This window comes from Lasioglossum baleicum, chromosome 16 (assembly GCF_051020765.1).
Source record: "Lasioglossum baleicum chromosome 16, iyLasBale1, whole genome shotgun sequence".
NCBI classification, from domain to species: Eukaryota; Metazoa; Arthropoda; class Insecta; order Hymenoptera; family Halictidae; genus Lasioglossum; species Lasioglossum baleicum.
In genome coordinates, this window is record NC_134944.1 from 9,399,898 (window position 1) to 9,416,041 (window position 16,144).

At 38.3% G+C, this 16,144-nt stretch overlaps 1 protein-coding gene across 2 annotated transcripts in view; it reads right to left on the bottom strand.

Moving 5' to 3' along the window:
* LOC143217022 (RNA-binding protein fusilli-like) overlaps positions 1 to 16,144 on the bottom strand; it is a 48,227-nt gene that overhangs the window by 27,434 nt on the left and 4,649 nt on the right. For both annotated transcript variants that reach the window (XM_076440702.1, XM_076440701.1), the window contains exons 2-3: positions 2,346 to 2,540; positions 849 to 1,077 (exon numbers count right to left, since the gene is read on the bottom strand). In XM_076440702.1, coding sequence (XP_076296817.1) covers positions 849 to 1,077; positions 2,346 to 2,540 — 424 coding nt within the window. The remainder of the gene's footprint in view (positions 1 to 848; positions 1,078 to 2,345; positions 2,541 to 16,144) is intronic.

Below are 16,144 nucleotides of genomic sequence, written 5' to 3' on the forward strand. Positions count from 1 at the left end.
TTCTACCATTTTTGCTTCCTCCGTACTTTTTCAGATTTCCAGTGCAGGCACGTCGAACATACGGCCCGACCGAAAACGTTGAAACTAATAATGACAATTTACAACTGGAATTAATCGGAATGCAGAGTGATTTCGTATTGAAACAAAAATACGTTGGGATTTCACATTTCTACAATTATTCCAATTTGCTTTCTCCGTATTTTTTCAGTGATAAACGGTTCTGTTTAGTGTTTATGGAATGGGGTGAGAGTGCGGACGATGTAGTACATAAAAAGGTTGCAGAAGATTCGAATTTCTGGCACATTCTCAGTTCCCTCGCATTTTTTCAGTGATAAACGGTTGTGTAGTGTCGATGAGCATGGGTAAGAGCGTAAAGACGTAGTAAAAGGTTGCAGAAGGTCCGAATTTCTGCCATTTTTGCTTCCCTCATATTTTCTCAGAGATAGGTTCTTCTCTGTGTCAATTTCTCGCGGACTCGAATAATTCGTTCGTTCATAAGAAAGGTGACTATAAGTCAAAGAAAAGAAATTTTACAGTAAAGCCATTTGATAATTACCTAAAATTGCCAATTCTTTTTTTATCGTATATCACAAACTTAGAAATGTAAAATAATTTGTTATTTAGATCCTGGATTGTGATTGTCATGTACATTAGCTATAAAGTAACACCACAATTTATATACATTCATTATTATACTTTTTTAGAAATATATTTTGAGTAGTCGCTTTTCTTATGAATAAACGAATTGTTGCCCCTCGGACGATAAGTGACCAAGCCACAATCAGTAAAAATCATCCGACTGTTATCAATGATAAGTTCGAATCGAAAATTCTTCGGTAAAAGGATACATTCCAACATCTCCTGTATTCCAAAGGTCGAGAGCTCCCCGTGGGTGGAATAGCAGGCGACGAATTCCTTGCGGAGATCGTGGAAGTGGTTGTAATGTTCCGGCAGCTCGATGTCTTTGTTGCAGGCTTCTGGGTGCAGGCATTGTCTCAGAGGTGCTTGTCCGTCTACGACGAAACGCGGCGAGGAACCGGACGTCACGCAGGACATCGACGACCACCATGCTTCGAACTTTCGTTAAAAATCGTCTTCTTTATACGTGGCTTCCTGTTCGATCTACGATCGATGTTGATCGCTCGAGAAACGTAGATACGCTTGACGTAACAACATCGTTACCCCCCTTGGAGGGGGCGATCATTCGAATTAGGGTTGGACGATTCTGAATCGATTTTAAATTTTTTGTATCGTTTCTATTCATGAGTTTTTGGAAGACACGTACATAACGCTGATGCATAAAATGACGTCATTACACAAAAATTTGATTTCATAAAATAACTTCTTATCGATTTTTTTGTAACGTAACAGATATTCACACAATCTGACAGATACACCTTAAGTATCAATTATATGTATATTTGGCGTAAAACGTCACAACTCTAATTTTTTTAGTTTTTTTATATAATTATTAGGCTTAATTGTTTTTACTTGCAGCCACAGCTAGTTAAACTATCAAAGGACTTTGAGGCGTTCTCCTGTGAAATTTTTTTGAACGACTTAATTTCGTAAATTGATCCAGAAGTGCCATAAGAATTACAGCATTGCATTTTAGGTCCCATTTACAGGACTCCGCGATCGATTCTCTATTGAACCGATATTGCAAGGTTCGATTTTCTATTGAATCGAGTTTTCGAGGTTCGATTTTATGATAAATCTATTTCTCAAGGTTCGATTTATGTTGAATTGATTTTTCAAGGTTCGACTTTATGTTGAATCTTCTATTTCTCAAGGTTTAATTTTCCACTGAATTGATTTTTCAAGGTTCGACTTTATGTTGAATCTTCTATTTCTCAAGGTTTAATTTTCCACTGAATTGATTTTTCAAGGTTCGACTTTATGTTGAATCTTCTATTTCTCAAGGTTTAATTTTCCACTGAATTGATTTTTCAAGGTTCGACTTTACGTTGAATCTTCTATTTCTCAAGGTTTAATTTTCTACTGAATTGATTTGTCAAAGTTTGATTTCCTAATGATTCGATTTTTCAAAGTTCAATTTTCTGCTGAATTGATTTGTCAAGGTTTGATTTTCTAACGAATCGATTTTTCAAAATTTGATCTTTCTAGCGAATCGATTTTCTATTAAATCGATATTTGTCGCTGCGATGCAGAATCGATTTTTTTGCAAAAATCTCCAATCCTAATTCGAATATAATATCGGTACAAATTTTCAGAATATTAGGCTTATCGCAGTCGATCTACGTTTATGTTCGAGACGTCATAGTTGTCGGTCGTCGGCGAGCATCGACGAGCACGTCCCGTGAAAATTGAATTATTGTGATTACCTGCTCGATGGCCTGTTCCAAAGGGATCCCGTGCTCCCGAACCGTCTTTTCGGTTAATGCCGGTGCGTGGGACAGCGCTGCTTCACTGATGACACCGCTACTTCCGGCGACCGCCGGATTGTCGCTGCCAGTGCCAGGCGTGCAGCTCTCGTCCATTACCATTGGCCGCACAATATACTGTTGCCTTCCCAGCACCTGCAATTACCAAAACAAAATGTCAGAAACGCACAAATTCGAAATTATACGATTCTGGATCGTGGGACCTCCGTGACGTTCATTTCGGAGCGTCGGAGTGTCGGCGCCGCGTGACCCTGCAACCCCGGGAACTCCGGAGTCCAAGTGGTTGCATGCTCGCAGGGGCGAAGCGCGCAACGAATTTCCAATAGCGTAGTTACGAAATAAATCTCGTTGCAAGGAGTTCAAATTCCATTCTGGCCGAACACATACGTGTAAGCTACAAATACAGGAATCAGTGAAGCGTTGAAAATTGGTAATAACATTTTTACAATTTCCTGTACTTCGATAAATGCATGGACAGAATTTGTACACATCTTTCGCAGTGTTCTTGTCGATAATTGCGATATTACTTTTTTTTATCAGAGCGTCGTCAAACAAGCTAGCACTAAACCCGCCCCACCAACGGTCAAAATGACCGGTTCCAGATTTTGTATTTTATTTGTGAAATACAGTGAACCACGAAAGTATTCGAACGCCCTTTAAAACAGAATAACTTTTTTATAATTGCACCAAACGCGACCTGATTTTCCGTAATCAATTAGAAGCATCGTTTACGAAATGATATGAAAAAAAGATTTTCCAAAAATTATAATTTACAAGGTTAGATGCAAAAATAAGAGAGGCATTTTTCAAAACTTTTTTATTTGGGCCCTCAATGTGAAAATTTGAAATAAACGTTTTGTTGATCTATGTTAGTTGAAAGATCTAGATTCATGTTACTGAAAATTTCATCGTAATCGAATCTGCGGTCCTACATTATTTATTTTACAATTATTGAAATAATAAAAATGATTTCATAAGAAATGATTGTTTTGATAAGATATGATTTTTATAAGGGAACATGTGCCAGTTACTTTTAAGGGTCGGTGTTAATTTGAAAAAAAATGCGAGGAGGGCTTGTTCGTCAAAGGGCGAGACGATCCGCGCGGTTCAAACATGGCGGATCGCGATCATCCGATATGATCAGGATAATGGTGATGTTTGCGCGACACATATAAACGGCTGCACGTGGATATGTCCGAGCTGGACAGTGTCGTGCAAGAAACGTTAATAAGCAGGTTCTTTGACGCGGGGTTAACGGATCAAGGTAGTTCAGTCCGGACGAGAGTGCCACCGTGCGACGGGCTTGAATTATCTTTGGCAACGTGTCGATAAAGTCTCGTGGCGTAACTCGCGACGCATACTAGCAACGGCCACTGTTCCATTACGTAAATCTCGCCGATTCCTCGATATTAATTTAACCGCGATACTGATTTGATAACACTCGCGCGGCCGGGATTTTGTTAAACGATGCAATATCGGTTCATCCATCCCAACAAAGGGATCGAAATATGTATTTGTGTTCTACATTCCTCAATCACGGGCTAATTCTTCCGAACAATAATTAGTAGCGGATTTTTATGCATTTATGAAGAAATTGGAAGGATTAGAGGAATTAGAATATTATTATAAGAATTTTATACAGTGAGTGTACGAAGTGTTCGTACACCTTTTAAAAACCAATAACCTTTTTATAATTGTACCAAACGACCTGATCTTTTTATAATCAATTGGTTTACGAAATGATATGTAAAAAATATTTTCCACAAATTGCAATTTGCAAGGTTGCATGCAAAAATAAAAAAAGGCATTTTTAAAACTATTTATTCGAGCCCTTATGAAAATTTAAAATATATGTTTTGTAGATCTATGTTAGTTATACACATGCTGAAAATTTCATCGTAATCGATTAACATACACACGAAGTACAAGCGGTTAAAAATGGTGAAAATCGTAGTTTTACACGACTTTTGATCAGTTTCTGTTTAAAATCCACAGAATCGTACATCTTTCGATGCGTGTTGGTTTTTCCTGCGTGAACCGATTTCGATGAAATTTTCAGCATTTGCAGAACTAACATAGATCTACAAAACATATATTTTAAATTTTCATTAAGATCACGAATAAAAAAGTTTCAAAAAATGCCTTTTTTATTTCTGCATCTAACCTTGTAAATTATAATTTTTGGAAAATCTTTTTTGCATATCATTTCGTAAACCAATGCTTCTAAGTGATTATAGAAAATCAGGTTGTTTGGTGGAATTATAAAAAAGTTATTAGCTTTTAAAAGGTGTACGAATATACTTTGTACGCCCACTGTATATTATTATGATATTTCCAGTGTAAAAAATCTATTAAGAGATGATATCTTCCGAACAATAATTAGTAGAATTGTTACGCATTTATGAATAAATTGGCCGAGTGAAATATAGAACAGTAAAAGATTAGAAAAATAAGAAGATATTATTAAATGGAATATTATTATATGTGTAGAATATTATCTCATAAGAATATTATTATAAGAATATTACATATTATCATGTTTTCAATGTGAAAAATCGATTAAGGGATGAAATGCATTTTTATTAAACTCCTACTGCCCACGATCGTCGCAAAACATTTTTATTCAATGTTAAATAAATTGGTTTTTAACAAACCTTATTTCTAAACTAGTTCAACGACAACAAAGAAACGAAGAACGTAGCTCGACGAAGTTTCTCTTCTACTTTCAATCGAATAAATTCCCTAACAGGCAAACTGCGTTTCAGTTTCATGCTCGTAAGTGCCCCTGCAAAAACGCGAATTTACATAACGATCGGCGGTTTAATGGCAACGGAAGCGGAACGTCCGAGTTCATTATTATTGCTGTTGTTATTATAATATCTGAACGACATTACGAGCGAAACGAAAGCACGAGCTTTGGACGGACCTGTGTGTTTCCTTTTATCACGATCAAATCCTAAGGTCTAGGGAATAACGATAACCCTCGAAGAAAAGATCTATTATTATTTTTACGTGTCGGGCAGCATTTACCGAGGCGATCCTACCAGGAAACGATTTACGATCCGGAAAATCAATACCGCTTCGTATCTTCGCCAGGTAAACGCCGATACCTATCTGCGAGTCGCTCGAGGACTTTGTTCACCCAGGAGGTTGTCCAGAGGGTCGTAAAGATTTTCAATGATACCCTAAACTAAATGATGGGCCTAGGTAAAACCGACAGTGTACATTTCTAGAGTTTCTAGAAGTTTCACTTGCTGGAAAAATAGTTGAACAATAAATCTCTTTGCCCCGAAAATCCTTTTCCTTTCGTTCTAATCTAATTTTGTGATTTAATCGCTCACGTTGCAAAGCTCTGATTAATATTGTATATTGTATAGCATTGTTAAAGAAGAAGGTTCTAGCATTCTTGCAGTTCATGCATTTTATTAGCAAAAATGCGAACATCTCAAAACGACAAATAAGATTACACTTAAACATTCCTGTTAACATTGAATATTTAAAATTTGCCTAAACAAAGGCAGTTTAATTGTCAACAATTTAATAAATTACTGTCTTATCCAGTTAGTTATAGAAGCTGTGAAAGCTATATTCGAATTTCTTTAATATAAACAACAAGAAAGAAAAAATACTTCAATGGCGATTGCACACTCGGCGCCTCCGAGTTTACCCGAACAGCGTTTCACCTCGGAGCGTGACGGATCAGACTTATTCACTGCCAGCAACTACGTGCGCGGTGCGCCTAAAGAAGTTTTCACTTCAAAAGATAAAATAAAAAGTCTCTTTTGCTTTCCACGAGTCAACGTCCTCGACGGCGAGAGCGTGGATCTACGGAGAGATCTATGGAGCGGCCGCAGGAAGAGAACCGGTTGCCTGGCCGTTTTCGCAAAATCATTTCGATAATTGCTGGAATGACGGTTTTAAAAAGAGACGAACGAATCACAGAATGGACTCTGACGTTCGACGCAGGTAAAAAATAGACTGCGGATCTTTATGCAATATGAAAATTCTCTTCGTTAATTACAGCGCACATTCTATCTTTAACAATTTTGACAAGTTGAAAATAACATACAGACATTCCTGAATTGTCTTAATGATTTTATTGTTTCAAATAAAATCCACCCATTTTTGTCATAAATACATCAAATCAGATTGAAAATAACATACATATAGACGTTCCTAAATTGTCTTAATGATTTTATTGTTTCAAATAATATCCACCCATTTTTGTCCAGAATGCATCAAATCAAATTGAAAATAACATATAGACGTTCCTAAATTGTCTTAATGATTTTATTGTTTCAAATAATATCCATCCATTTTTGTCATGAATGCATCAAATCAAATTGAAAATAACATACGTATAGATGTTCTTAAATTGTCTTAATGTTTTTATTGTTTAAATTATATCCACTAATTTTTGTCATAAATGAATGAAATCAAATTCGCACTAACATATACATGTTCTTAAATTGTCTTAATGTGTTTACTGTTTAAATTACATCGACTCGTTTTTATCATAAACGCATCAAATCCGGAATCTACTGATAAAAGTAGCAGGCGAGTAAACACAATTAGAGATGCGCACCGACACGACGACGAGTTAGCTCGTCTTCTTACGAGCCGATGGAAGGAAAACGCCGCGCCGATGGAAGGAAAACGCCGATCGGAAGTTTATGCGTCTCGCAGGAAGTGGATAATTGCCCGAGGCATCCGATAAAAAGCTGGACATACCTACTTTATGGATAAAATGCGACAGTGTAGCGCGTCGAGGTGTCGCGCGCGGGTACGAAAGTCGTCGGCAAGACGAATCGAATGTAAAACACGGCGGCGAGCTCATAAATTGCAAATCGATGTCGGATCGCAAACACAGGCAACCATTGACCAGGTGAACTATGGCCGACGAGGCGGATGGAGCATGGCGGGGAGCGGTGCACGAAAGGGGACAAAGGTCGCGAGTTACGTCTCGTATGTTACAGGAACTCGATTGCCCCGGTCGAGAACAACGACGAACGGAAAACGCGGAGAATTCCTCAACCTGTTGCACCGTTACCACCTTTCGTTTCCCTAAACGCGTGAACTTTGCTCGTGCTATGCCGCGAGCCATGTTTAGCGTCGTCTCTTATCGCGTTACGCGATACGTAAACGTTTATTATATATTTTCGTAGAAATTCTGCGGCTGAACCCCCTTCCATACTGATTCGAAGAATATTTTAAAAATGATTCTTAGTAGACTGCGGGTTTTATGAATTTACACTAACGAGCATAACTGATTCAACACACTTTAAATCAGAATAACTTTTTTATGAATGGACCAAACGACTTCAATTTCTCTGTCAGGAAAGAAGAATTAGTTTAGTACATGACGTCTAAAAAATATTTTGAAAATATGCATTTCAATGTCAACTTGTATAAATTATATACGCTCCGAACATTTCATTGAAATTGGTTAATTGAGATTTTCAAGATTTACCACTTTTGATCGTTTCTAACTCGTAGACCAATTAACCAATTTCAATGAAATTTTCAGAGCGTATATCATTTATACGAGTTGACCAAACACATCTTTTACATTTTCGTTATTGGCCCAGATAAAGAAGTAGTAATTTTTACTATTTTATAATATTTACTAGAAAGACAATTTTCACTATTTTTTTTTCGCAATTCCAACCAAATGCATTTTTTCAAAATATTTCTTCTAGCCTCACAGAGAAATCGAAGTCGTTTGGTCTATTTATAAAAAAGTTATTCTGATTTAAAGTGTGTTGAATCAGTTATGCCCTTTACTGTATGACAAGAATCGAAGGATGTAATTTAAAACGGTAAAAACATTAAAATGTTATTCTCGATTTATTAAAATTGTTGGAAATAGAAAGACAGTTTTATAAGGCCTCTGTGTCTTGCAATTGATGAAGACAATTTTTATTTTGCATAAAGATCCGTTGTCTAATCATTAGACTGCGGATGTTCATGCAATTTTCAATTTTTCTAGGCAAATTTTAAGAAAGTGTAATCACAAAAATGTTATTTTCAGTGGTGGTAGTCGTTGTAGATCTGGAATAAATAAGAATCGTACTGAATTCTGTGGAATTTTATTTTCTAGCATTTTTTTTAACATTTGTTGAAGCCATAAATGCATAAAGATCCGCAGTCGAATGATTATGCACGGCCGAATTATTAGTAGACAGCGGATCTTAATGCAAAATAAACGTTTTCAACCTAAATTGCAATTAAACTGCAGTGAAGTAGAAATGTATTTTTTTTCTTAATACATTTAATTGGTCGAAAGTAATATAAAAATATTTTTAAATTCTTCCAAATGCATTAACCCTGCTGCCCTTCGGGAACGACATCAGTACGTCATACTGATTCCAAGAATGTTTTAAAATTTAATGCAGAATAAACGTTTTCGACCTAAATTGCAACCAGAGTTGGGCAAAAATCTTATTTAAATAAACATTTCGAATGAAGTGGATTTTAAACCGATACGACTTGTCCATATTGTTGTTGTATTATTTTGTTGAACACTATTAAATGTATTAAGAAAGAAAATAAATTTCTATTTCGCTCCAGTTTGTTGCAATCAGAGTTTGGCAAAAATTGCAATCAAATAAAAATTTCGAATAAGGTGCGTTTTTTCCAAGTGGGTTTCAAACCCAGTTGATTCGAAATTTTTATGTATCGAAAAGGACAGCAGTAATGTTACTTCAAAGAAACGAAGGAAGAGTACGGAAAAGAAAAAAAAACGGTGTAAAAAAATGGTTACGTAAACGGCATTCATATTCGGACATGAATTGATTACAAGAACTACGTACCAATGAACCGGCAGATTTCAAGAACTATTTGAAAACGGACGAAGATGCTTCCCATTTCTTAATTTCTATAAAATTACAAAACATTTACTCTGAGATATTTGGCCACTGGAAGTTCCTATGAAGGTTTTAAATCCAGTAATCGATATCACCTCGATTTAGGTAAAATTGTCCCCAGAACTTGCTGGGTAATTTTCGAGACATTAAAAGGAGAATATTTAAAGGTAAGTAACTATTAATGCCTGTTAATAACTACCCACAAACGGTTAAAATGCCGCAATGCAACGAACGTTGCACACTTTCAGACGAAGCAACTTAATTTGCGATTTATGCGATTTTTAAAGTCGGCGTCGAAACAACGCCACGGCTTACGGGACGGTCTAATTATATTATTTATACCTTGAAAGTTTGTCGAGCCAGTCTCCGTAGGAACTTATGCTACGTAAGCTGCGGGTTCGTTTTTTCCGCGAGCATGCAAAAACCTCGTGCAGGATTGCGTCCGGAGACTTTTCTCTCCGGTGGTAAACGTTTTCTGCGGTTTGCTGGAGTCGCGGTAACTCTTATCTGGAGTTTGTCCTATTGTCGATCGAAAAACTAAGGGTTAACGTTTAATTAAGTTAAAATAATTTCTACTTTTTGTCGAAAACATTGTTTTTCGAAATGTTATAAATAGAAGAGTTTGTAGATGTTTAAATACTGTTCAACTTTTATTGGAAACATTTATTCCTCAGATTATACCGGAAACCCTTGAAAAATCGTGATAATGGAGTGCTTCCACCGAAAAGCTGAAAGAACTTATTTTTGCACGTAAATTATGTTGAAATTCATTGTTTGGACACTAAGTATGTAGATCACGAAACGTTTTAATAAATATATATTTTAAGATATGTTTGTACATATTCTTACTAATTTTCTACTTAAATTAGTTATAAATCCCCAATCTGTGCAGATCTGGGACTAAATCTTTTTGCACTATGATCACAAACCTTTACCGAATGTGATGATACCAGAAACAGCACCGGATATAACTCAATAGTATAACAAAATCGTCAATGAACTTTTATAATCGTAAAGAAACTTACAGAATTATTGATTATGTTCAAATAGTAATAACTACACTAATTTAGATGATAACGAAATGAAATCTGCGCGAAAGTGCTCTGTAGACCTACTTGAAAAGCTTCTGCAATGTAAGAATTTACACAGTTTCCTTAAAACAAATAATATTAATGTTATCGGCGCACCGGTCCGAGGATTGAAATTTAAAAGCAATTTTGCAAATCATCACATTAAACTCGACGTTTCGATCTGAATTTACATTATTTTCAGGAAATAATTGCGTAAATTATAGTGCCAGATGAAATATGTTGAATTAAATATTCAATTAAGAATTATAATTAACAACATTACGATCGATAGAAGGAAATATTTATTTCCTCAAAGCACTTGAACATCGCAATGATACTGAAACCTAATTCTTCAGACCTTTAACTACGTCGGAAAAATTGTACGACTTACTTAAAACAAAATCGACAAGTTTCCGACATTTCGGACGAATTCCCCAGCGTGCGTCGCGTCTGCTAATTTCCAAAGAATCCGGGGGTCGCCAAAAAATTGAATAAAATATGAATATTCGAGCCGAGAGCATCCGGCTCTTTGATTTCCGTCCCCGAATCCCGATTCAGTGCAGCGATCACAAAGACCGTTGTGCGGTGCGACGCGACGCGACGGCCTCCTGGAATCCTTTTCCCACAGAATACATTAAAATCCTAGCGGTATTCGAGCTGGTGCGAGAGAGGACGAGCCAGCACAAAGGGGAGGGGGGGGGGAAAGCAGAGGGACGAGCAGCAGGAGTATAGGGGAGCAGAGGGAGGCACGACGAAAAAGAAAAGGCTCCGAATGGACGGCGGAGAGACCGGAATGGGGCGGCCGGACGCGGATAATAGACTGCACGCGTAATGTCTAAGGCCCCGAGGAAACCGAAGAAGAGAGAAGGAAGAGAGAACACGTAAAAGAAAAAAAAATAAATAAAACGAGCCGAGTAATTGGACGGTGGTCGTCGTGTGTGCAACGTGTTTGCGGAACAAAGTGGACCCTCCTGCAAATATTGACTCGTCTCCAGACGAAATAACATGACGGCGGCGCGGCGCGAACCGCCGACGTCGCTGGACCAAATCGAGCTTCTATCTCGAATCATATCTGCCGGCGTTATTCCAAAGCTCTACATTTTTAATTGCGTGGGAGCCGAACCGAGTCGAGTCGAGCAGGCTAGCTCGCGGCCATTTTCCTCGAGATCCCCGCCCGTAGGAGGCGTCCGAGAGCAAAGGGGCGTCGAAAAGCTCGCGTTTCGTACGATTGGATCGGGCAACAGCGCCCAGCATCCCGGGGGTACGTTTCCACTCGTGGGCTCGCGGGAATTAACCCTCGAGAATCAAGATCCTCGGACACCTGAGCCGCGTGATCCGATTAAGAGGCGACGATGCAACAATTTGCTCCCGACAACGAGACACCCTTCCCGCAGTTCAAACTCGATCCACCGAAAAATACCAGACTCTAGGGGGTCGTACAGTTCTCCGGACAATGGGTCACACCCCTCAGGCTTTCAGGGAACCTCCACTGCTCGTAATTCTTCCTAACCCGTTCGCACCGCGATTTTCGTCTTTGATTCTACAACTATTAGACGAGGCTGTTTCAACACTCTGAATCGCAGCAACCCCAAAAATCCCATGGGATGGAAGTAATTTGTTCGACGAAATAACAGGGGAAGCGTTATGATGTAGGTACTGCATCGCTCTTGTAGCATTTTGCAGATTCTAACCAAAAGAAACAATATAACACCTATGTAATGTGAGCTTCATGTGACAATATTGTACTTGCTAGATAAACCACTCGGTTTGAAGCGATAATAAACAGATAAATAAATCATTCTGTTTACCATTACTGGGAGACACGGTATTCAAAGTGTTAACTGCTATTAGACGAGCCTGTTTCAATACTCTGAATCCCAGCAACCCCAAAAATCCCATGGGGTTGAAGTAATTTGCTCGACGAAATAAAAGCTACTTCGCTATTCTACTATTTAGCAGATTCTAACCAAGAGAAACAATGTAACACCTACGTAATGTAAGCTACATGTGACGATATTGTCCTTGCTAGATAAATCACTCATTGTCAGTTTAAAGCGATAATAAACAAATAAATAAATCATTCTGTCTACCATTACTGGGAGACACGTTTTCAAAGTGTTAACTATTAGTCGAGCCTGTTTTAATACTCTGAATTCCAGCAACCCCAAAAATCCCATGGGGTGGAAGTAATTTGTTCGACGAAATAAAAAGGGAAGCGTTAAGATGTAGGTACCAGAGCTGGGCAAATATTTTATTCAAATCAAATTTTTACCCAACTCTGGTAGGTAGGTACTGCATATCGCTATTCTCGTATTTTGCAGATTCTAGCTAAAAGAAACAATGTTACACCTACAGTTACTCGAATTAATAATCAGACGCTCTAAAAAAGACGATAACTTTTTAAATATTGTACTATACGATTTGAACGTTTTTGAGAAGCTAGAGCAATTAGGTTACTACAGGATGTGAAAATTCTTTTTTTCATAAATAGCAATTGATCGAAATTGTAGAAAAAATACTAAAATTTGTATTGCACAACTTTTTTATGTGGGCCTACATTGTAAATTTAAAAAGTACGTTTCGTAGGTCTGTGTTAATTACATGCGCTGTGGAAATTTCATCGAAATTGGTTGAAGCGGGATTTTCATTAAGGGCCCTAATAAAAAAGTTAAAAAAATGCCTTTTTTATTTTTGCATGTAACTTTGTAAATTATAATTTTTTGGAAAATCTTTTTTGCACATCATTTCATAAACCAGTGCTTCTAATTGATTATAAAAAATCAGGTTGTTTGTTACAATTATAAAAAAGTTATTCTGTTTTAAAGGGTGTTCGAATACTTTCGTGGAGCCACTGTATGTATTATCATATGTATTATGTATTATCATACTGTGGTCGTCTCAAATCGTTGTGGATCAAATTCGTTGTCGGTCAAAATCTGGATTCGGTGAAAAGCGTTGTCGGCCAAATCTGGATTCGGTGAAAACCATGTCGGGGAAATTTGTGTCGGTGATTTCCATGGGACCCGTGTTAGTTAGAGGAGAGTAGGTACCCGGAAATGTCGGCTACCCGAAGCTGAAGTCGGCTCAGGTCGGGAGCCTGAAAATTTATAATATTCGGATACCCGAATATCACAGATTTTCGGGTTCCCGACCCAAGGGGTAGCCAGCCCTAGTGTCTATCTATGTTTGAAACGAGATAATCACGCGAGAGAACGACCGGCGACTCAAACTGCCGCGTGGGGCACCTCCGAGGGCCAAGCGCCCCTGGAAAGAGGGCACGCGCGTCGCGACTGTCTCTCTCGAGAGGATGGCAAAAGCGTTTCGTATCCGGGATCCGTTCTCCGACGGTAATTCTCGGTCCTCGGAAATTACTGGCATTACTTGCTGGCGGCTTGTACGGCTTTGGCCCCCCGTTTTTCAGCGGTTCGCGCGCTAGCAAAACCACACGCTCGCCGTTTCTCGCGACTCCGACCGCGCTCGCGCGGTCTCTTTTGCTTTCCACGAGTCAACGTCCTCCGTTTTCACACGGCGAGGAACGTGGATCTACGGAGAGATCTACGGTGCGGCCGCAGAAAGAAAACCGGTTGCAATTTGCCTGGCCATTTTCGCAAAATCATTTCGCCAATTGCTACACTCTCGGACGACTTCGAGCACGGTCCGCTTGGAAAATGGTCGGAGATAACACGGATTTATAGACAGGGTTGCGCTCGAACAAATTTTCCACTTCTGACGAGTTCGTTTTGTCAACTTTCTTGCTCGCATTTGCAGTACCTTGTGCGAAAAAACGGTGCTTTCATTGCGGAGTGACGTTTATGCAACGTCCAGGTTTCGCCGGGAAACTTTCAACAAGTTAAACAGCAAATAGAAACTCATTTTCTTTACATGGAGCCGAAGAACGTACTTCGGACGGCGTTAATGTTGTAGGCGATATTTTGTTCACTTGTCATTACAGTGAATTAAAAGTGAAAGCGCTCGCTGTTTCCAGAGATCGGAGATCCGTTCCACGGGGAACGAGGAAACTCAAAGGGAAGCTTCCATGATTTTCCACTCGGTGGAACCGGCGCAACTTTCGTTTGTACTTGCGTTTACCTTCCGCGATGCGCATCAACTTTTTCCATAAATTTTCATCGCATTCGACACGATTTCTAGACCGCTTAGAAGGTTCATTGTGTTGCAGGAACCACAGTGATATTCGAACATTCCCGAAAGGACGATAACTTTTTTAAGAAGTTAGAACAATCTAACTGAAATATGGTATTGGATAAATCACAATTTTCTTGTAATACTGCATGTTTAACACAGATTTTCAAAATTAAAAAACGTTCCTGCTGTAATCTCTTAATTTTCCCATATTCTACAATATTTCAGCTCTGATTTTTATAAAAATTAACGCTCCATCTCATTTCTATCGAAAGTTCTTCGATTTTGACACAAACTGCGGCATTAACAAAACGACGAGCTGGCCTGCGATTAGATCTACAGTGAACCACAGTAATATTCGGACACTTTTAAGAGGACGATCACTTTTCTAGTATCGGATCGTACGACTTGGATTTTTTTTTTGCTATAAAGACGTCAAAAACTGCATCTTCCATTGCAACATCGACCGATAACACTAAACCTACCGAGCAACAAAATCGATTAAAATGTTTCAGCTGATAAAAACGACAAGGCTCTATTTATTTAGATTTCGTGCAATTTTTATTCCAGTGTGTGCTCGGATGAAAAATTTCTAATATCCAAGTCGTATGATCTGATATGAAAAAGTTATCGTCCTTTTAAAAGTGCCCGAATATTACTGTGGTCCACCGTCAGTGTTGGGCAAATTTTATTGTAAATAATAAGTAAACATGTGATTTTAATTGCAAATAACTCTATATAAACTTTTTATTTAATAAATTATTATTCCTTATTTGCAAATAAAAGGTTACTTATTATTTGGATTGAGGTGGAAATCAAATAAATAGTTCTTGGTCTTCTCTTATTTCTTGTATTTTGTGTATACAATGAACACGTGCGAAATTGTATGTGTAAATAACAATTAACTTTATTATTTTAAATAATTCATTTAGACTTGCTCAACTAAGAAATAACTTGTTACTTAAATTTTTATTTAAATAAATTTATTTATTGCCCAACACTGTCCACTGTATATCGTTTCGTGAATGATTTACTAGACTGCGGATCTTTATGCAAAATAAAAATCACCTGCATCGATTGCAAGAAATGGAAACCAAATTTCTTGTTATTTCTTGCCTTAACGATTTTAATAGAGGATTTTAATAGAAGAATCATATATCGACATCTTAAATTTGTAAAATTCTCCAACACAGTTTTCAATTTCATGTATTCGATTTTCCTATAAATGCATAAAGATTCCGCAGTCTAATGATTACCGGACATCGACGATTGGAGCACGCGAACGGCCTCTTTGAAATTTCGTCGTACGTTCGAGGAACGCGGGAGAAGGTCCTCCGAACGATAGCGAGAGAATACGGTATCGGTTGGATTTCTTGGAGGTCCTCGCAAGGCGAGAGGAGTTCACTCGATTCGACTCGACTCGACTCGACTCGGCGGCCATTGTCCCCGATCGAGCTCGATCAGAGATAGTCAGGTATGTGACTCGAGGGGAAAAAGGAAACGACCGTCCAGCTGGAACTCGGGCGCACTCGTGCAAGGCGATTCACAATAAAGAATAAAGAAACCTAGACTGTTGCACCTGTTGCCGCGCCGGATGCCACCCGATTTCGAGAAACACCGCCGCACGGTGACAAAATTCGGTGCTCACGCGATCCCTTCTCGT